This window comes from Tachyglossus aculeatus, chromosome 1 (genome assembly GCF_015852505.1).
Source record: "Tachyglossus aculeatus isolate mTacAcu1 chromosome 1, mTacAcu1.pri, whole genome shotgun sequence".
NCBI classification, from domain to species: Eukaryota; Metazoa; Chordata; class Mammalia; order Monotremata; family Tachyglossidae; genus Tachyglossus; species Tachyglossus aculeatus.
This window is the reverse complement of record NC_052066.1, coordinates 133549124-133571920: the sequence shown is the minus strand read 5'-3', so window position 1 is coordinate 133571920 and position 22797 is coordinate 133549124. Positions and strand designations below refer to the sequence as shown.

At 39.3% G+C, this 22797-nt stretch overlaps 1 protein-coding gene across 1 annotated transcript in view; it reads right to left on the bottom strand.

Moving 5' to 3' along the window:
- The window catches only part of BMP5 (bone morphogenetic protein 5), a 158737-nt gene extending 145006 nt beyond the window's left edge, over positions 1-13731 (bottom strand). Inside the window, exon 1 of the mRNA XM_038748209.1 lies at positions 13116-13731. Within this exon, the coding sequence (XP_038604137.1) occupies positions 13116-13605 (490 nt within the window). The 5' untranslated portion in view covers positions 13606-13731. The remainder of the gene's footprint in view (positions 1-13115) is intronic.
- Between the last annotated feature and the right edge of the window lie 9066 nt (positions 13732-22797).

Below are 22797 nucleotides of genomic sequence, written 5' to 3'. Positions count from 1 at the left end.
ATGAAAACAATTAAAAATTAGGAACACCCAGATTCATACCACAAAAGACAGTTACCATATGTCTATTTTATCTCAGAACTTACAGCTCAATATTTATACAAGCAGAATGTATTAATAAATGAACTTAGCAGAAAGTTGATAAGTGGAAACCTACACTGACAAAGAGAATATTAAGCAGCTACTTCATTATTGTCTGTTCCAAAGAATCCTCTTTATATATATATATATATATATATATATATATATATATATATATATATATATATATAATATTATCAACATTGTTAGAGGAGAAATGACATCTTATAAAGAGCTCTGTTAAAGTCTATGGTCAAAAATATGACAGTGGCCCCTATGAAAGAGTTTCCCTGGAATAGTACTATGGATCTAAGCATTCTCTGTTCTTTCTAAAGGACCCCACAATAAAGCCTCCTTTCCCACCATGTAGATATGGCATGGCTTAGTGGAAAAAGCACAGGCTTGGGAGTCAGAGGACATGGGTTCTAATCCCATCTCTGCCACTGGTCTGCTGTGCGACCTTGGGCAAGCCACTCAGCTTCTCTGTGCCTTAGTTACCTCATCTGTAAAATGGAGATTAAGACTGTGAGCCTCAAGTGGTACATCCTGATTACCTTGTATCTACCCAAGCTCTTAGAACAGTGTTTGGCACAGAGTAAGCACAGCACTTAACAAATACCATTATTACTATTATTCCATGAAAACGAACAAAGCCTCTTTTATTTTTCTCTGTATTCTAACACTTCTATTTTGCTGCTCTTCTCTCTTCACTTTCCTACTTTCCTCCTCATTCTCCTTGCCTTTTCTTTATATTCTCTTCTCTTGCACTTCTTCATCTGTCCTCCCTTGCTCTTATTCTTTCTCATTCCTCCTTTTTCACCGGGTTAGGCCACAGCATCAGGAAAGAGAACTTTGACCAGATTCACTCCACACTCCTCCCAACACTTCTTCTTGCTGAGACATCTGAGAGGGAAGAGGGACCCTAACCCTTAGCTCCTCCATTCCCAAACCAGGATTCAGAGAAATAGGAGCTTGTAAGAATTAATAATAAGGATAATTGTGGCATACTTTAAGTGCTTACTATGGTCAGATCTAGAAGCAGTACGGTGTAGTGTATACAGCATGAGCCTGGGAGTAAGAAGGTCATGGGTTCTATTCCCACCTCCACACTGGTCTGCTGTTTCACCTTGGGCAAGTCACTTCATTTCTCTGTGCCTCAGTTTCCTCATTTGTAAAATGAGGATTGAGACTGTGAGCCCCACATGGGACAGGGACTGTCCAGCCCAATTTGGTTGTATCCATCCCAATGCTTAGTACAGTAACAAATATCATAATTATAATTATTATTACCAGGCACTGTTCTAAGCACTTGGGTAAATACAAGATAATTGGGTTGGATACGGTCCCTGTCCCATGTAGCACTCACAGTCTTAATCCCCATTTTACAGATGAGATACCTGAGGCATAGAGAAGTTAAGTGAGTTCCCCAAAGTCACCCAGCTGACAAGTGGCAGAGCTGGGATTAGAACCCATGAACTCTTATTCCCAAGCCCATGCTCTTTCTACTGAGCCACAGAACCAATGACCTTCTGACTCCCAGGCTTGTGCTCTACCCCACTAGGCCATGCCCCTTCTTTGTGCTGCTGCTGAAGACAGTGGAAAATAACCCATCCGGACATGCACTATGACTAGAGTTTTATTTGTAATTTGCACTTTATTACAACAGTTTAGTGTATATGTGGGTTACCCATCCATCTCTGTATCAAACCTTAAATCCTTGCCATTGGCCTGTAAGCAGTCTATCAGCTTGCCCCCTTCTATCTTACCTCAATATTGGATCCCAGTCTGCACATTTCTCCCCTTTAACAATCACTCAATCACTTGTATTTATTGAGTGCTTATTGTTTGCAGAGCACTGTACTAACAACTTGGGAGAGTAAAATACAACAGTATAACAGAGTTGGTAGATTTGTTCTCTGACCACAATGAGCTTATAGTCTACAGAGGAAGACAGACATTAATATAAATAAATATAAATTACGTATATTTACATAAGTGCTGTGGGGCTGAGAGAGGGATGAATAAAGGGAACAAATCCAAGTGCAAGGATGATTCAGCAAGGAATGGGAGAAGAGTAAATATGGGGTTAGTCAGGGAAGGCCTCTTCGAGGAACTGAGTCTTCAGTAAGTCTTTGAAAGTGTAGAGAATAAATGTCAGAAATGATGAGGAAGCACAGTATGATGATGAGCACTGTATGAAGTGCTTAGAAGAATACTATACAACATACTGGGCTAACATATTCCTCTCGCAAGGAGCTTACAGTCCAGTTCCGGCCCAGAGGCAGGATGTGGATGGGAGGTCAGTGGTAAGTTGGATGAGATCAAGGTACAGTGAGTAGGTTGGCATTAAAGAAATAAATTGTGTGGCCTGAGTTGTAGTAGGAAATCATGGAGGTGAGGTAGGAGGGGAACAAGGTGATTGAGTGCTTAAAAGTCAATGGCAAGGAGTTTCTGTTTGATGAGAAGGTGGATAGGCAACCACTGGAGGTTCTTGACAAGTGGGGAAACATGGGCTGAATATGTTTGTAGAAAAATGATCTGAGCAGAAGAGTGAAGTACGGACTAGAGTGGTGAGAGACTGACCCCAGTGTATTTGCTTTGAGTCTGAATAATTGGAAATCAATCAATTGTATTTTTTGAGCACTTGCTGTTCTCAAAGCATTGTATGAAGTGCTTGGGAGAGTACAATCTATTTGGCTCATGTTCCACTCACAAGGAGCTTACAGTCTAGAAGAAGTGAATTGTTACCTTTTTCTGTGTAAATTAATTCTTCAGGATTCCAAGGAATTTAATAAATGGCATATTGGTGCACTTCAGATTCAATCAACTTCTGGAAGTCAAGACCATTAGATTGTAAGCTCTTTGTGGGTAGGGAACCTGTCTACCAACTCTTTTGCACTGTACTTTCCCAAAGCTCTTAGTGCAGTGCTCTGCCTAAAATAAGTGTATAATGAATAATTTTGATTGATTTTTCAGTTGTCTGGAACAGTATAAGAGAAAAAGTGGAATCTAACCTCAGGGTTATTTGGTCACTCACTACATAATTTGCATCCCCTCACTGTGAGGTGCTGTCTACTATTAATGATTGTGGAATTTTTTAAGCATTATGCCAAGTGCTAGTGTAGTTAAAAGATAATCATATCAGATACAATACCTGAACCTCATAGGGCTCAGAGTCTAACCACTGAAAGTTCTTCAGGAATGGGAAAACATGGACTGACATTTTTGTAAAAAAAAGATCCATGCAGCAGAATCATACTTCAGAGTGGGGAAGACTGTCCCCACTGTATTTGCTTTGAGCCTGAATAATCGGGAATCAAAAAATCAATTGTATTTATTGAACACTTACTGTGTTCAGCACACTGTATGAAGTGCTTTGAAGAATACGATGTAATATACTGGGTTAACATGTTCCTCTCACAGGGATCTTACAGTCTAGAGGAAGTGAATTGTTACCCTTTTCTATGTAAATTAATCCTTCGGAGTTCTAAGGAATTTAATAAATGGCATATTGGTACATTTTAGGTACAATCAACATCTAGAAGTCAAGAGGTTATTTCACTTATTGGCAGGTTCCTGTAGCACCTATATTGGGCATATTGATCAGCATAGCCTTCAATCCTGGGCTGCCACTTTAAGCAGACTCAATCAATCAATCAGTGGCATTTATTGAGTGTTTACTGTGTGCAGAGCATTGTGACATGCCCTTGGGAGGGTACAATACAAAAAAGCTGGTAGATAGACCCCTGTCCACAACAGAGTTGATAGCGAGAGTCCTGCCTACAATGAGCCATTTCACCCTAAGTTGACATTCAGGCAATCCATTTAGCAACCTAGGGCTCTTTAGAGACCTTTTAGGTAAACCAACTTCTCCAAATTCATGAGAATCTTCCAAAATGACTCTGGATGTTCGACTAGGCTCAGGAAGATTGTGGGAATCCCAAAGGAAGTACCTCTCCCACCATAAAATACTTCTAGATTGTGAGCCCATCTTCCAGACTGTGAGCCGTTGTTGGGTAGGGACCATCTCCATATGTTGCCAACTTGTAATTCCCAAGCACTTAGTACAGTGCTCTGAACACAGTAAGCACTCAATAAATACGATTGAATGAATGAATAAATGAATAAAATGACTTAGATCTAAATGGAGTTTGAGAGCTACAGAATGTTCCATCTCCCTGAGGGTTGTCCAAACTGGGTGCTGACCTGTACCAAAAGATTTAATTAAAGTCCATAGCTACTTGAAGGTCGGGGGGAGAGAATCTCCTTCCCTTTGCGGCACTATTGGATAAACTGTGGGGTTGGCTAATCCCCAGTCATATTTTTCTACATCTTAAGGCTCATAGAAATTCAGGTGGGTAGGTTGACAACTCTGTGAGAAGGAGGAGGTGGAGTGACACTGAGAAGGCACCTATTGGAAGCACGTTTTATTCCTTGATTTAGACTTGACACATTAATGCTCAATAAATAGGATTGATTTATGTATCCTTAATCCCTGTTTTGATCTATTTCTTTCTATTTGTCTTTCTCTTTACCATGTGCTGTGACCTCTCCGTCAGTGAAATATGACTGTAGTGGTCAATCTTACCTAGATTTTTTTTTTCAAAACTTTCTGTTTTGATGCTTTTCATTTGTCTTTCCATTCATTTTGTTTCTAATGTTTTGTTGCTCCCGACCACTGAGGTATTTTACTTGGAAGGGAATTAACTAAGGATGAGTGAAAAATAATTTACTTAGGAACCAAAAACAAACCACCAGTAGGAAAGGCAGGGAAATATTGACTCTACCCAAAACAGCAAAAATGACTTGTGAATCCTTGTGAATCACCAGCTGAATATGAATTTGTAATGGAGTGCTATGATTACAAAAGCTTACATGATCCTGGGGTTTATTAACAGGAGAAAGGCATTGAAGGAAGCGGGGAAGCAATCCTTTTGCTATGTTTGGCAATGGTCAGTCCTTGACTTCACAGAACAGTTGCAAGACTGATCATTCTGTGCTTCAAATACCACAGCATTTTATGATTCCATTCCCCATCTTCTGAGGCAGCATAGTCCCTCTGGGTTCAGAGAACTGAGAGTCAAGAGGACTTGCTTTCAGCTTTCCTGTTACCACCCAGAGCCACCATGAGGCAATCCTTTTTCCTCTTGGGTAAAAGGGATAATATATAATGTTGACCTCATATACTCTGTAGGGAAATATTAATAAAGAGAAATGAGGCTTTGAAGGGTTTGGGACCATATGGACCCCTGGATAGTGTGAGAGAAATTCAGTGCCCAGTGAACCAGAGTTTCTTTCTGTTACAAGGATTCAGAGCAACAGAAAGGAATACCCAGGCAATGCTGTCTCCTACTGCTAGGCCACCACTTGCTTCAGACCCAAGCCCTCTCCTCCCTGGAAAAAGTGACTGGAGAAAACCATAATGCTCCAGACTGATGGCTCAGGTTAGGTCCCAGAACCCCACACTCAGTTAGTTAGCCAATCATATTTATTGAGCACTTAGTGTGTGCAGAGCACTGTACTAAGTGCTTGGGAGAGTACAGTACAACAATAAACAAACAGGTTCCTTGACCACAACAAGCTTATAGCTACAAGGGACTCTCCCTTTGACTGGAAGATCTCAGGAGCTTTGAAAAACAAACACCAAAACGCCCCGTCAAAAAATCAAAAATCATCAAAAGCACTCCAGGGACAGCTGCAGGGAGCTGGGGAAGTGCGGAAGAAGAGGAAGTCAGGAGAAGGAAAGGAAACAGAGAGGAAAAAGAAAAGTGAGAAAGGGGAGGAGGGAAAAAGAGAGGATGATGAGAAAGGGGAGAGGAGGAATAATAAAAACAATGATGGTATTTGTTAAGATCTTACAATGTGCCAAGCACTGTACTAAGCACTGGGGTGGATCCAGCACCCTCCCCTTTCTCATCATCCTCTCTTTTTCCCTCCTCCCCTTTCTCACTTTTCTTTTTCCTCTCTGTTTCCTTTCCTTCTCCTGACTTCCTCTTCTTCCGCACTTCCCCAGCTCCCTGCAGCTGTCCCTGGAGTGCTTTTGATGATTTTTGATTTTTTGACGGGGCGTTTTGGTGTTTGTTTTTCAAAGCTCCTGAGATCTTCCAGTCAAAGGGAGAGTCCCTTGCACAAGCAAATCCAGTTGGACACAGTCCCTGTCCCATGTGGGGTTCACAGTCTCAATCCTCATTTTCAGATGAGAGAACTGAGGCACAGAGAAGTGAAGTGACTTGCCCAATGTCACACAGCAGGAAAGGGGCAGAACCCAAATTAGAACCATAACCTTCTGACTCCTAGGCCCATGCTCTATCCAGAAGGAGAAAGGAAGAAGAAGAGGAAAAGCAGGAGTAAGGCGAATAGAGGGAGGAAGCGAAGGTAATATAAAGGGTCTTTCCAACTTTCTTTTGTGACTATCTACTATCTGTCTGTGTCTAGTATCTCTCATCTTTCTCTTGCTGTGATCTTTCTATTTATGTGTATGTGTTTGTGTGTGTGTGTGTGTGACTCCCTTTTCTGTCTTTCTCATCTGCTCCTCCTTTATCCACCCACCTTCTTTCTTTCCTCTTTCCCCTCCTTCCTCAGTGCTCTGACTATCCTTGGTCAGAAAGAAACATTTGCCCCACCTGCTTTATTGAAGTGATCTTGCCCTGCTCCAGGGCGAGGTGTAATTAAAGTGACTCTGCAGCATAGGCCTAATAGCCAAGACCTTCTTTGAACTTATGGAGTAGGGCAAAAGCCTTGGGGAAGCAATCTGCCATAGACATGAGAATGTTAGTAATAGGAGTCTCCCACCCCTCAAAAGAAGGTCTGTAGAAAGACTGTGATTGAGGCAGTAGGAATTCATGGGTTGTAGAAAGACTTAGAGTGAATGATGATGTAGATTGAATGTTATGGTGATGTAGAGAAGGACAAATGTTAAGCTGAAATAGCATGTGCCCAAATGGTTCAGTGATGTCATCAAAGCAACAGGCAAGAGGTAACACCTTGCTGCTGCTTTTATTTTGTATGAGCAGCATCTCAAACATCAAATCAGAATTCCAAAGTCATAATGAACCTCTTCTTCAACCAAATAAACGAACTGCTTGTCAGGATCGACAGTTCTGCCTGCTGTAGTACTTGTGTGTTTTATTGGGAATCTTAGCCAGGGGTGTTATTTTAAGAGATGAGCAAATGGGGAGACCCCATGGCCCAGCCAATAAAATATGAACTTAAGGTGCAAAGAAGCACTCATAAATATAACTCAGAACAAGGGGATTCATTGTTTCTCCCATACCCTTTCGCTGCTCCTCTGATCTCAGCTCCTCTGTGTGCGTCATGGTAGGCCTTATCCTTTAACCTGTGGTTTTTAAAAGCTAAGCTACTACATTATTTATGACTGTAAATGTTAGTAGTCCGTCTGTGTACTTCTCACACACATACCGAGGACATTTTTTTTTTCCTTTTGGGGGATTTCAGACTGCAAGGATGAAGAGGTCTGTCCTTGGAGCTGACTTGGTTGTGGGGAATGTTGAATTATCTATTTTGTCTATGAGTCATCAGGAACTGAGATATGATGAATACTTCCTCCACCTGCATTACTCAAAAAGCAGCTCTGAATACTGAGTACCCTCCCTCGTTTTCTCTCTTTTCTGACCTCTATTCATCTCTCTCTCTCTCTCTCTCTCTCTCTCTCTCTCTCTCTCTCTCTCTCTCTCTCTCTCTCTCTCTCTCTCTCTCTCTCTCTCTCTCTCTCTCTCTCTCTCTTTCACATTCCTCTCCACTTTTTTCTTAGGGATTTTGTCTCTCCTTTCTCTATTATTATTCTTTTTATCAGTCTCCCCCTCCCTTTTAAGAATAAAATTTCCATCCCAGTACCTTTTTCTTCTCCTTTCCCCCACTGTTTTGTCAGCATTTCCCCATTAAAAAAATCCTGTCTATGCTCCCTCCAATGGCAACAATAGAAACTTTCATATTTCTCCCAAAAGTCATTTTAACTGGTGGTACCAGACTAGGAGTAAGAAGGATAGTGGATGAGGCGAGAGGTCGGGGGTTCATTTGGAAAGTATGGGAAATAATTACAGAGGATTGCAGCAGACAGAGCTGCTATCCTGAAGCCCTGGGGAGAGTTTCTATTAGAAGGGTAGCCTGCAATTGGCACTTCATAAACTCTTCCTTCTCAACTCCAGGAAAACAGAAGACCTAACTTTAAATGATCAAGCTGTAACTAATTGATTTTCTAGTAAACTAAGCCCCTGGGTATGAAGAAATGGAGAGTAAATGCAAACTAAAGGAGGCTAGAGTGAAAGAAGGGTACACTGAAGAGTTGAACCTGGGTCTGGGGACTTAAGGAAAAGCAGAAAACTATGTTAAAGAAAATGTCAGGAACACCCTACTAGGGGATGAAGACAGGTTTTTTCCTCAGTTGTTCCGAACTATGTAATGACTTCTTAGTCTCCAGTCTACTTGCTACTACTCATGCTTAAACTAAGACCTGCTTGAAGGACTGTTTGAAGTTGCAGATTATAGTCAAATGATCACTAATAGCAATGATAATAATAAATCACATTTCAGCAATATAATAAATAGCTCCAAGTAAAAATACCTTTTTCCTCACAGTCCCAACCACCAAGTACAAGCATCTAGAGAAAGAAAGACAGAGGGGATCAGAGCTATTCTTTAACAGCCTCTCCCTTGTTTTCTAAAGAGTTTCATTTCATCTCATTTCATTCTCTTCCTTTTCCAAACACTAATCTTTCTCAGTAAGATATAGGCACCACATGGTTCCATATTCACCCACAGAGAAATGGATCGTCGTTTCCAGGGGAAAAAGAGTTAACTACTTTTAATGTGTGCTTATGCTGCATAGGCATCATTTACACAGTAAAAGCACACACACAAACACACACCTAAATTCTTCTTGTACTTCAAAGAGCTGAAGACAGTACAGTATAGCAGACACCTACAGTGACTTTCAGGAGTTTCTCAGCTACAGTTCCTGGCATGTTTTTTGATCCATTAAACTATAATAAAATTTAATTACTCAAAATATTAGTAGTTGTAAAATATATTATTCTGTTTGCTGTTTATTCTCTCTCTCTCTTTCACATTCCTCTCCACTTTTTTCTTCGGGATTTTGTCTCTCCTCTCTCTATTATTATTCTTTTTATCAGTCTAGCAGCACATGTAGTTGTTTTTGAAAGGATTGTTATGATATAAAAATGATCCCATGATATATCACCAGGTCTTCTAATTTTGAAATTAACTCAGTAGAAACATATATGAAAACTAATGTCAGAAAGTCATATTGGAGACAGTGAACCATAATAATTAATAATTGTAATAGTTTAAAAATCAAATTTGATTCCAGTCTAATGAATCTTGACACCAAGGAATAATATTACATGATTCCTTCCATTTAGATATATAAACTTGTATAGTGTAGTGGCATACTAATGGCAATATATTAAAAGATCCCAACTCAAAGAATATCTGACTTCCACTTCCTAGACTGACTTAATTTTAAAAACAGTCCTCAAATACATATTTATCTTTATTTTAAAGTACATGCACATTGAAATGGCTCCCATTGTTTCTTGGTAATGGTTTCCAGTTCTTTTTGCATTTGTATGTTGGAAATAGATCCATTTTTATAGCTTAGAAAGCCCATATGTCAAACTAACCACCTTAGGTTGGGAGGAAGGAGATGGCAAAAAAAAAACAACCCACCGATTCTCACAGCGGTGTTTTTTGTTTGAGTCTAGTAGTAGACCAAAAGCAAAAGTCTAATGAATATATAACAGTTTCCTTGATTAAACAGATGATTAAGTCTTCAAAAGGTTACTTCCTGTTGGAATCATCATTTCTGAATTGAGAGATTAACAAAATTGTGTGGGATGGGTTCCAGAATACTGAAACCCATTAATATGTGGTTTTAAAAATTAGCAAATATACAGATTATATATAATCTTATATGAAAATAGCTACTATTAGAATAGAGTAGCAACTACTAAAATCAGAAAGTTGATGAGTTTCCACAGGGGAAAAGGAAATACAAATTGAGAATCTATAAAATAATTACATTTTTCTCTCCTTTTTCTCCAACTGGATCAAAAATATACACGTCTGAAACTAAAAAGAACATTTTCCCTCCTAGAATTTCAGAAGCATTTGGGAACTAAACCCAGTTGCTTTTAGGCTGAGATTTGGTAAACTAAATTTCTGCTTAGAGAAAATATTTTACTTGCATTAATAAGCGGCAACAGAAAATATTTGTTCCAATGAAAATGAATTACTGTAACAGTATGGAACAATCAATCCTTTTACTGAAAATGTAAATAGATTTTCTCACAGTTTAACTGCTGGTGGCTTCTTCAGCCTGACTTCCACCCACCATTTCACTGGTTCATTTGCACTTATTTCTCTGGTGTATAAGGGATTTCATAGGTCACTAGAAAAGCAGCTCCTGTTGGCTACGTGAAAGTGATGGAACTTCAGAATTAGTACATTTGGTCACAGGCAGCATCATTAGTGTGTTAAAGAATGTGACGTTGAAACCACCATGGGGTGTCTATTATACTGAAATTACATATGACCTAGAATGCAGAGAACTCTATCATACCTTATTTTCTCCCTAAGTGGAAACAATGCCATTCATTACATATTTTGAAAAGAAGCGATCTCAGAGTTTTGTTGCGAGCAGCATGTTCTGGTAATAAGGTAAAATTTTCCTTCAACCTTCTAGTGGGAGCTTATTTTCTTAATCAGAATCAATTATTAGGTATTTTTTAGGAGAGAGCTTTATTCTAATTCATAAATATAGATAAAAATCTTTCTTTTGTTGCCAAGAACAGTGCATTTTTCTATGCATTTGAATACATAATGTAAACAATTTTCGTTTCTGAAGCTCATATCCAATATTGCTTCTCTGAATAGCATGCATAAATGTATCTTAGAGCAAACATATTAAATTACTCTGTTCATGGAATCCAAAGTTAAATAGAACATTCCCTTGATAACAAAGGCTTTTTTAAAAAAATAAAACTTTTTTGGAATGATAATACATTGATTTTTGTAATCCCTGGAAAGAAAGATTTCTTTGAATCCTGATTTTTTAATCATTTTGGATGAAGAAATCTTTAAAATGGATAGGACATAGGTGGCAAATGCTGGCAGATTTGGGTAAATTTGGATCTTTTCGTGGCACTCCATTCAGCGACCTTTATTTGTTTGAGAAAGATTTAAATATAGATTTAAAATATATACTAACTCATGATGATGGTCACATTTTTTCCAATGTAAAAAATTTGACTTGCCATACACTGTCAGATCTTAAATCACATAGCATTGTTTCTCTATCGTGGTGACTTATTTGTGAATATGTTAATGAAGCCCAAACAAAAGATTTTAAGATAAAAATGCTAAAACTAATCTAAATTACTCATCAATATTTCTTATTACTGCTGCTACATGGGGTGTGTCATAAACCACAATTTCCCGGAATTCATGGCAAGGAAGAGCTTGCTAATTAATTTAAGATTATGTTGTGTATTTAACGCCTTTTAGGGACCAAATAAACCTGCTAATTATAATGTTTATGAACAGATTTCAGTGATATCTGATTGCTGCAACCACTGGAAAACTCTCCTTATTAAGGTTTTCACAATTTTAAAATCCTTGGTAACTAGAAACACATGTATGAATTTATAGGCCACCTTATTCTTCTTGCAAGGATGACTGATATGAAGAGAGAGGTTCTGTAGACCAAAAGATTGGATAAAATGTATCTAGGTACCATTTAGGCTTAGGGATCACAAAAGCTTTATGTTTTACGAGCACTTGGGATACAATTTTTATCCCGTGACTAGTAATCTTGAAGGTGACATGGCTTTCACATACAGGGAAATTTTGGGAAATCAATAAAAAATTGCTATACATTCTGATTCTTTCAAATTTGTTAAATTTGATGAGTAAAGTGTTCATCTGTGGAACTGAAATCCCAATGCTTCATCGAATAAGTGTTTAACTTGCAGATTTCCTATCCTAGCAAGTCACTTTCCTTATAGCTAAATAGAATGACTGCTCCTACATGATACTGATAGCTCAACATTTTTAATCTGTAAATCCTTTCTCATGATGCTCTAGGGAATGGCAATTGAGACTAAGAATGCACGGAATGATTTGATAATCTGAAGTCAATTTGCAACGCCTGCCATTTAAAAAAAATTATCACCCAAAATATTAATCTTGAATAAAGCTTCTATCCCATCTCATCCAGGGATGGGATTAAATATACAAATTTCCAATTAAGCATCTGACCTTAGCAGAAAGAGAAGGAATGCCGAAGCAGCTGTTGCTAAGTCTGTGAGTTATGTTTTTTTTGATCGCCAAAAATGAAGAGATGTATTCCGTGTTTTAAATCATCCTTGCAAAGAATAGACATACCTCCCTTTTCTAAAAGGATCCGGGTAGCTCTGAATTGCTGTGCTGAATTAAATACTTTAACCAAATAGTATTTGGTTTTAATCATATTTATTTAATTTAACTCAGCTTTTATCATAGCAGTTGTATTTTTCAAGAGAGAAGTGTATGGGGTTTTGATATGTATATTAAGCATATTTCAAATGATCTAATATTTTCTTCAAATATCCAACAGAAAATCTTCAACCCCCCCTTAAACTTTCCCACACATATATTTCTTTTTCTCCTAGGTTTTTCAAAGGTTTGCCTATAATTGTTCTAATACTTTTCTGTTTTGAAGAATATCATCTGTTAGTCCATACATTTAGACAAAGCTGGGATTTAAACAAGGTCAGAAAAAACCCAAATCTACACAAACCATAAGCATGTAATTTTAACTTTTACATTTAAAATATATGAGCTCCACTGCCTAAGGCTAGAACTTATATTACATCAATGAAAGAAAGGAAACAGAAGCCAGAAGAGGAGAGTTATAGAAAATGACTTTATATAAACATGACCACCTACCAAGCAGCTACTTCCCCATTAGTAAAACTTCCAGTTTGTAATAACAGAGATTAGCAAAAAAATTAAAAACATACCTAAGTTGACAAAGCTCATGACCATATCAGCGTCATTCAGAAAGTTGGTATCGTGCAGGCTGGCTAAAGGAGGACTTTGTGTGGTCAAGGATGTGGTGCGAGATAATTGCATTCTCCGAGAATACCCATTTGGAGAGGCTGGGTATCCCCTTCTTACCCCTCTGTTCTCTCCTCCCATGGAACCCCTCAGTGAATATTCCAATTCCTCCGTGTCTTCTTCATTTGTCATAGCATTGTACAGGTCCAGCATGAAGAGAGGAGCCGAAGAAGCCTGTTTTCCAAGTGAAAATGGTCTGGGTCTGTGAGGTAAACCCAGGATAGAGAGAATTTCTCTCTGGATCTCCCTTCTTTCATGGTTCCGCAGCCTCCTATAAATAAAACTGGAGTGAACGTGATTATCTCCCAGACCGCCTTTTGCATAACCCACCAAAACCCAGGAACTCCAGAGCAGACCCAGAACACCTCTAAGCAAAAGAACCGTTAGATACATTTTTCTCCCCCCAGAAATAAAGTCTTTTAATCCTCGTTGCTCTGTCTTAAAATCGGAATTCCTATGAGGTGTGCTCTCAGTGACGGAAAAACAAATTTACCTATTCTTCATGTCAATGACATTTCTAAACACAGCATCTTTAGTGATTTCTTTTTTCTATTTAAAATATTTTGGAATGTGTCAGGCAGTAGTTATTTCTAAGAAAGCTGAAACTCGGATTTCCAATTATCCACAGTTTTTATGGTTTTTGCTGCATTTATGTAGCAAGAGACGGCTACTATTATTTGGTCGAATGACCTATGCATTCCTATATAAGCTTAAGATAATCAGTTCTCTGGTGTTTGTATTAGCAAAAGTTGATCTTCTGATAGACTGTAGTTCCCAGAGTTATCTTCACTTGTTTTGAATTCTTCACACACCTTGTCCTCTTTCCAAGACAAAGTCCTGAATCACAGATCTATCCTGATCTGCACCTTGGTGGTGTTGTTATATATATTTGTCCGGCAGCTTGGTGATAACTTTAACATCTTTTGTGTCGTCTTTAGTGTAAACCAAGTCTTAAGCATGGACTATTAAAGTAAATGTGCTTTCCTGAATTAACTTGAAAAACTCCCGAAAGTCCATTCAATTCCTTTCTCCTTCTTACTGTTATTTCCACCTCCAGCAGGCACAAATATACCAGCCCTCTTCAAGAGAGATCTAAAGACTAATGTAAGCGCAGCCCTGCTGGGAAAGAAGAGGTTTCTCATTGTAATTTGAAACTAGTAAAGCAAAAAGTCCTTAACCCTTTGGCTACCAGAGAATGCTTCCCCTTTTACCATTTTACAGCACTGTGCCTAATCTCACACTATGCTTTATTGGACAGAAAAGGTCAGGTTTCAACTGTCAGAATAAAAATTCTGCCACTCATTTGACATAGATCTGTCACCCATCTTGGCTTAGGGGGCATTTTGTAGGCTCAATTTGAAATTCCTAAACACTCAAAATAGTGTGGCAAGATTAAATCAAATGTCTCAGAAATTTTTATTGGGATTGAATTCAGTCAACAGAGGTCTTCTGTAAAGAAATAAAAATGAAAAAGATTTTAAGATGAAATCACTGTTTATGAAGTTGTACCAGCTAGTTCATGTCATCACACACTGACTCAGACAACAGGAAATACAAGCTATTTACAAATACAGTGATCATAATTTAATAGAAGAATTACATATTTCATTCCTTAAGAAGCTTTAGAAATTGCAATTTCAATTAGCAAATGGATCACCATGGTTATGTAAATCTTGAGTGGGTTGTGTTGCTTTTATCTTCAATGGTGAAAATCTAAGGTGCATGGATTCATTTAATCAATATAAAATTTCATTTTTAAAGCAAAATGGTTTTCACAGGTGAATTCATTTGAAATAATTTACATTGTATTTATAATTTCACTTGTAGCAATTAAAATCCAACATGTTTCTCTTTTATCATCTTTAAGAATAATAAGAATAATGACATTTATTAAGTGCTTACTATGTGCAAAGCACTGTTCTAAGAGCTGGGGAGGTTACAAAGTGATCAGGTTGTTCCACGGGGGGGGGCTCACAGTCTTTATCCCCATTTTACAGATTAGGTAACTGAGGCACAGAGAAGTTAAGTAATTTGCCCAAAGTCACACAACCGATAATTGGCAGAGTCAGGATTTGAACCCATGACCTCTGACTCCAAAGCCTGTGCTTTTTCCACTGAGCCATTGAATATTTAATTTTCTGTGTTCTGATGTCCATGGTTTAAACTTTCATGACTATTTTTATAGGTAAATTATAGAATCGGAAGATGATTATCAACAGCCTTCGATGCCCAAAGCATCATAGAATAGTGTGAGGAGTGGGTACTTATTCATTTTCATGAACAACGTTTGTACAACCAACTCCAAAATTTTTCCCATACAATCACTGAGATCACAATGGTCTCACTGGACCTAAGGTGGAGGAATGCCTGTCCATTAGGATCTAATCTAAACCCACACAATCATCAGCTCAATAACTGACTGCTCACCCCCGGAATAAGACCTTGGGGTCAACGGTTCAGATTTAAACCATTAATGAGAAGCACCAATAACTTCTCTCCATTTAACTCGACATTAACTCGACAAAGGAGATACACCATATAAAAATATTCTCTTACATAAACAGTCAATAGTATTTATTATATGCTTACTAGGTACAGACCAATTTACTAAGTGCTTGGGGGAGTACAATACAAGAGAGTTGGTAGACATGTTGAGAAGACTGTAAAATGCTAAATATGAAATATAAAATTCTAAAACTTCCCTTGGAGTCCTGGTCTCCCTGTGTCCATACCAACTTGAGGGGTGATTGGATTGCATGGATTAAAAAATATGCATATTTCCTCTTTAATGAGTTCTCACACCATATGGCTTCAGCATCCATCAAGTCTCTCTTATTCATGTGCTCTAGGGAATAAAAGTCCCAAGAGGAAATAGAACTGTGAATCTTTGGTTGAACTTACTGGTTCCCCTTCGATTCCATTCTAACGTTATTAAGGCCTCAAGAGGAAAGGACACCTCTCCTCATTTTTTCCTTGCCCTTCTTATAGATGCTTGTCTGGGCAGGAACTAAAGTCAACCATCTGTTTGAGTCACAGGAAGGCTGCAACTGCAATTCCCAGTGGTCTCTCCCACAAGCCCTAAGTCTGCCAAAGGAGGTGAGTTAGTCACAGAAACTGAGTAGTGAGTAACTTGGACCCCTACCCAAGAAGCAGCATGGCGTAGTGATTTGAACACAGGCCTAGGAGTCAGGAGATTCCAATCCCAGCTCCATCACTTGTCTACTGTGTGATCTTGGGCAAGTCATTTCACTTTTCTGTGCTTCAGTTACCTAATCTGTAAAATGGGGATTGAGACTGTGAGCCCCAGGTGGGACAGGGACTGTGTCCAACCCGATTTGCTTGTATCCACCCACTGCTTAGTGCCTGGAATGTAGTAAATGCTTAACAAATACCATTCTTCTTCTTCTTCTTCTTCTTCTTATTATTATTATTACTAAGGTTTGCTCCCTCAGGGGGAAAATCCTCTCTCCCCCAGATTTTGCTGTCTTGCTACTCCACCAGGAGGATCTGCCCCAGCTGCAGCCAGAGTTTCTGATGATCTCCACACTTGTATCTGAGTCCATCGGTCTTCCTGACATGCTCAGGGATCTCTAATGATGTGTGTCTAAGGATGGGGGTTTTAAGAGGGGGGGAAAACCCATGGAAGTTCTTCCACAGGGAAATTTCCAGTTTGGGTACATTTCCAGGCAGGAAAAATCGTGGGCCTAGCAGGATACCAGAGGTCGTTGGAGGTCTAGTCACATTTGGTATTGTCTAGTGGGAGGGCCAGAAAGTAAAGAGCAAGGAGGGAGTATTCACTACTGGGATTTGAAACTCAGCCAAGAAGAGGGAAGATTCCTCCAATTAATCTGCTGACCCAGCAGGTAATGAGGAAAATTGTGCCTTATACAAACACACAAACATACATACATCCTTTCCCAATCCCAGTCATCACATACACACAGACACACACACTCATATAAAGGTACAAAACATGCATCAACTCACAATAAATTCACATACTTGTCAAATATACTCCATCTATTTCCACTCACATCATACATATAACAAAGTTGCACTCACACTTACACACACACACAAACACACACACAAACACACTCACACACTTATATCCAGATGTTGTGGGCAGGGATTGTCTTTGTAAATTCCAAGCACTTAGTACAGTTCTCTGCACACAGTAAGCGCTCAATAAATATGATTGAATGAAGATGCTCTGCACACACACATACACTCATGCACATATAAAGTAATTGCAGAGCAAAGGCAAAGAGAATTGCAGAGGAAGGAACCCTGAGTTGGTGCACACAGTACAAGCAGTTAGACATATACTAGACATATATACTAGTATATATACTAGAACAAAAAACAGACAGAGATGAGAGTGGCATAAAAAGAGTAGGATGAAGAAGAAGAAGCAGGGTGGCGTAATGGATAGAGCACGAGTCTGGAAGTCAGAAGGTCTTGAGTTCTAATCCTAGCTCCACCAATTGTCTGCTGTATGGCCTTGGGCACATCACTTCTCTGTAACTCAGTTACCTCATCTGAAAAATTGGGATTAAGACTGAGCACCGTGTGGGACAGAGACTGTGCTCAACCAGATTTTCTGGTATTCACTTTAGCACTTAGTACATTGCCTTGCACATAGTAAGCCCTTAATAAGTACCATAATTATTATTATTAGGATAAAAATGGAGAGATCAAGAGAAATCACTTAAAAGAAAACTACAAAAGGAAAGCCAACATCTAATCTACTTTTCTTAGTGTTTAGCACAATGCTTAGCATATAATAATCACTTAAAACATTATTATTATTAAAGAATTGTATTTACATTAATCTCTAACTAAACAATCATGAGTTTTTCTCTCCCTTATCTCTGGAACATGACTTAAAATTCCCAAAACAGCATCAATCTTGTTCAATTTTTTCAGTATAAGTGACCAAAATAAATACTGGCTAACAGCATGTTTCTCTTAGAGACTTTCCATTTACTAATGGATACAAAATTAAAATAAAATATCCTCTAATCTAATTCCCTAAACAAATGGATATTTAGAAGGTATATACACTAGTCTTTAAAGTGAAGAAGGCTAAAAAAACCTAGATAGAATTTCACAGATTGTAAATTCTGGAGAGCAGAGACTGTGTCTTTGGGTTCTATTGCATTCTCCCAAGCACCTAAAATAGTACTCTGCACAAACTGGGCCCTCAACTAGTACTGTTGACACCACTGACTTCAGCATATGACCATCACAGAACTCCTCCAATGGTTGCATTCAGATTCAGAGGTTGAAAGTTTGGGGTATTTTTAATGGGAAGAGGAAAAAAATAGTAGAAAGACCCCAAAGGTTTGAGCGGAACATCAGGTTATTTTATAGGAATTGATCTTGAAAAGATCAGTTGAACAGAGGAATTCCCTATGTACGCTCATCACATATTGCTCCTAGACTGTTTTTTGGTCATCTCCCACTAAAAATAGAGCTGCTGTGGGCAGGGGAGTGACTCCTAAAATAGAGTGATTCAGTAAAGGATGCCAGGAAAATTATAGCCCTGGAGGAAAACATTTGGCCACCCCACCCTGCAGAATCTTACCTTTCCTAGATTTAATAATTGATATTAGAAATCTGATTTTCAGGCCCGATCTTGGTTTTGTTGTCTCCTGACTCCACATGCTTAAATATAAGAGTTTTGAAATCTGTGGTTGGGAGGCAAAACATCATTTTAAAGCACCTGGACATATTTTCCTACTCCAACCATTTTGAGCCAAAGACATGCCTGCTAATAAAATATCCTGGTTTACGCCATAAATGGTCCAAACACCATCATGTGTTTTCTACCAGAAGATGTCTGAGAATTTTGTGTGGGGGGTTCCTGCTCTGTTCCTTGGAGCTAGCCAGGAAATTGATGTAGAATGAGGCTTAATATTATCTTTCCATATGTATCTATCCACTCGATGTGGGAGTGTCATTTTCTCAGCTTCATGAATGAATAAGATTTCAACTACAGCCTCAGCATCATATACATCCTCCTGTGTCACCTGATTTGAGTGGAACACTGCACAAGTACAAGTCAGAACACCATCTGCTCAGCTCTTTTGCTGCCAGTCCTTTCTGTATTTGAGGCGAAGTGGCTGCACACAAACAGAAAATATATCGTGTATACCACTGGTCTGCAGAAAGGCAGAGAAGTGTTACAACACCACCATCTGACTTAGATTTGCTTGCAGTAACCTGGAAGGGATTTTAATAGCTGGATGGCTTGGACTGTTTGTGTGTGTGACTAGATGTTCCTAAGAAGATCTAGGAAATGAATAAAAAGATAGTCATTGCACATAATTGAAGAGAAACAGTAATAATAATGGCATTTATTAAGTGCTTACTATGTACAAAGCACTGTTCTAAGCATTGGGGAGGTTACAAGATGATCAAGTTGTCCCTCGGGGGGCTCATAGTCTTAATCCCCATTTTACAGATGAGGTAACTGATGCACAAAGAAGTCGATGCCTAGAGTCACACAGCTGACAATTGGCTGAGCCAGGATTTGAACCCATGAGCTCTGACTCCAAAGCCTGAGCTCTTTCCACCGAGCCATACTGCTTCTGAAATGCTTTATATAATTTGGAGTCCTGACTGGGGTGGCAAGTGAAGTTATGATTTTGTGTATTCAATTAAATATAGAAAACTACCTTCAAAAGGCACAGGTAACCCCGCATGTGCTATCGAAATTTCCCATTGTCTTTAATGTTAGCATTCTGTCCAAACTACAGATGTGATATTTGACAATGAGATGGAATGATACAACAGATTTCTGTTAAAACCTAATGGTATAAATGTGCCACTTAAATGTGGGCAATTTTGTAGGGAGGTTGTGGAGTCATCTAGGGATTTTTAGATGCTAGAGAGGCACCGTGGCTCAGTGGAAAGAGCACAGGCTTGGGAGTCAGAGTTCATGGATTCTAATTCATTCATTCATTCATTCAATCGTATTTATTGAGTGCTTAATCCTGGCTCTGCCACTTGTCAGCTGTGTGACTTTGGGCATGTCACTTAACTTCTCTGTGCCTCAGTTCCCTCATCTGTAAAATGGGGATTAAGACTGTGAGCCCCATGTGGGACAACCTGATTACCTTGTAACCCCCTCAGTATTTAGAACACTGCTTGACACATAGTAAGCACTTAAAAAATACCATTATTATTATTATTGTTATTATTTTAAAAGCTAGATAACTGAGAGACCTGGGTTCTAATCCCTGCTTTATCAATTGTCCTCTGGGTGACCTTGGGCAAGTAACTTAAGTTTTCTCTGCCTCAGTGTCTTCATCTGTAAAATGGGGATGAAGACTGTGAGCCACACGTGGGGCAGCGACTGTGTCCAACCTGATTAGCTTGTATCTACCCCAGCATTTAATAGAGTGCCTGGAACATAGTAAGTGCTTAACAAATGCAATCCAAAAGAAAATAATATAAAGATTTTGATATAGGCTTGGTAGCTCTGCACACAGTAAGAGCTCAATAAATACAATTGAATGAATGAATGAATGAAAGTCAGTGTAAAGGACAAAATACTACTACTACTAATAATAATAATAATAATGATGATGACATTTATTAAGCACTTACTATGTGCAAAGCACCTTTCTAAAGCACCTCCCTCCACACATCCGCCAAGCTAGCTCTATTCCTCCCTTCAAGGCCCTACTGAGAGCTCACCTCCTCCAGGAGACCTTCTCAGACTGAGCCCCCTCCTTCCTCTCCCCCTACTCCCCCTCCCCATCCCCCCCCACCCTACCTCCTTTCCCTCCCCACAGCACCTGTATATATGTATATATGTTTGTATGTATTCATTACTCTATTTATTTTATTTGTACATATTTACTCTATTTTATTTTGTTAATATGTTTTGTTTTTTGTCTCCCCCTTCTAGACTGTGAGCCCACTGTTGGTTAGGGACGTGGCTCAACGGAAAAGAGCATGGGCATTGGAGTCAGAGGTCATGGGTTCAAATCCCGGCTCCGCCAATTGTCAGCTGTGTGACTTTGGGCAAGTCACTTAACTTCTCTGTGCCTCAGTTACCTCATCTGTAAAATGGGGATGAAGACTGTGAGCCCCCCATGGGACAACCTGATCACCTTGTAACCTCCCCAGCGCTTAGAACAGTGCTTTGCACATAGTAAGCGCTTAATAAATGCTATTATATTATTTCTAAGCGATGGGGAGGTTACAAGGTGATCAGGTTGTCCCACAGGGAGCTCACAGTCAATCCCCATTTTACAGATAAGGTAACTGAGGCCCAGAGAAGTTAAGTGATTTGCCCAAGGTCACACAGCTGACAAGTGGCGGAGCGGGAATTTGAACCCTTGACCTCTGACTCTAAAGCCTGTTCTCTTTCCACTGAGTCACACTGCTTCTCTTAAATGACGTTTTAAAAGTGGAGATGCGGTGCTATTCCTCTTCAGTGACAATGAGCCTATGACAGAAGTGAGTACTTTTTTCTTGGAGAAACTATAGCAGCTCCAAAACTGGCCAATTAGCGGTTAATAACGATAACAATTCTGGCATTTGTTAAACCCTTGTTGTGTGCCAGGCAAAGTATTAAATGCTAAAGTAGATCTAGATAAACAGATAAGACAGAATGAAGATAAGCAGATTAGACAGAGTCCCAGTCCAGCACTTATCCCTTTAATTATCAGAAAACGGAGAGATAAGGGAATGAGAGAAAGAGAGGAGTGACAGGAGGTGAAATGGCCTAGTGGAAAGATCATGAATGGGTCTAGGAGTGAAGGGACCTGAGTTCTAAACCCGTTTCTACCACTGGCCTGCTGTGTGACCTTGAGGTAAAATGAGGATAAAATATCTGCTCTCCCTACATGTTAGACACTGAGCCCCATTGAGTGCCGTGCTTGGCATCTAGCAAATAGTTTATAAATAACATTATTCTTAAGGGGAGAAAAGTGTTTGCTGAGCAGAAGCTCCAATATTACCATCCATTTCCACATCAGCACTCCAGGACTCCTTACTGGCTCTGAGATCTCTGAGATTCCTGGGCTTGCCAGACCCTGTCAACAGCCCCGGTCGGGCTAACAAGTTCAGTAACTCTGACAGTAGATCCAAGGACAAGCTCCGGACAACCCTGGCCCAAATCGAATCCAATTTTCCAGGTCTTTGCACTAGGGAGGGTACCCAAACTCTTGTAATTTGGAGAACTGCCTTGGGACTGCCAGATATATGGAGAGCAAGAAGTGACTGAAGGATTCTGAGCACTTTTGTATATGTCTTATTCAATCATAGCTTCAATTATTTATGTTCACTACTCTATCTGTAACTGCATATCAGTCTTCCCCACGACAGCACAAGTTCCTTGTGGGTTGGGAGCCTATTATTTCTCTTTTTTGTACTTCCCGCTGCTTAGTACAGTCCACTGCACCCTGTGTATATTCAGCAAAGCAGTGTAGCCTAATGGAAAGAGCACAGACCTAGGACTCAGAGGACAGGGGTTCTAAACCTGACTCTGACACTTGTCTGCTGTGTGACCTTGGACAAATCACTTCAGCTCTCTGTGTCTCAGTTAACTCACCTGCAATACTGAGA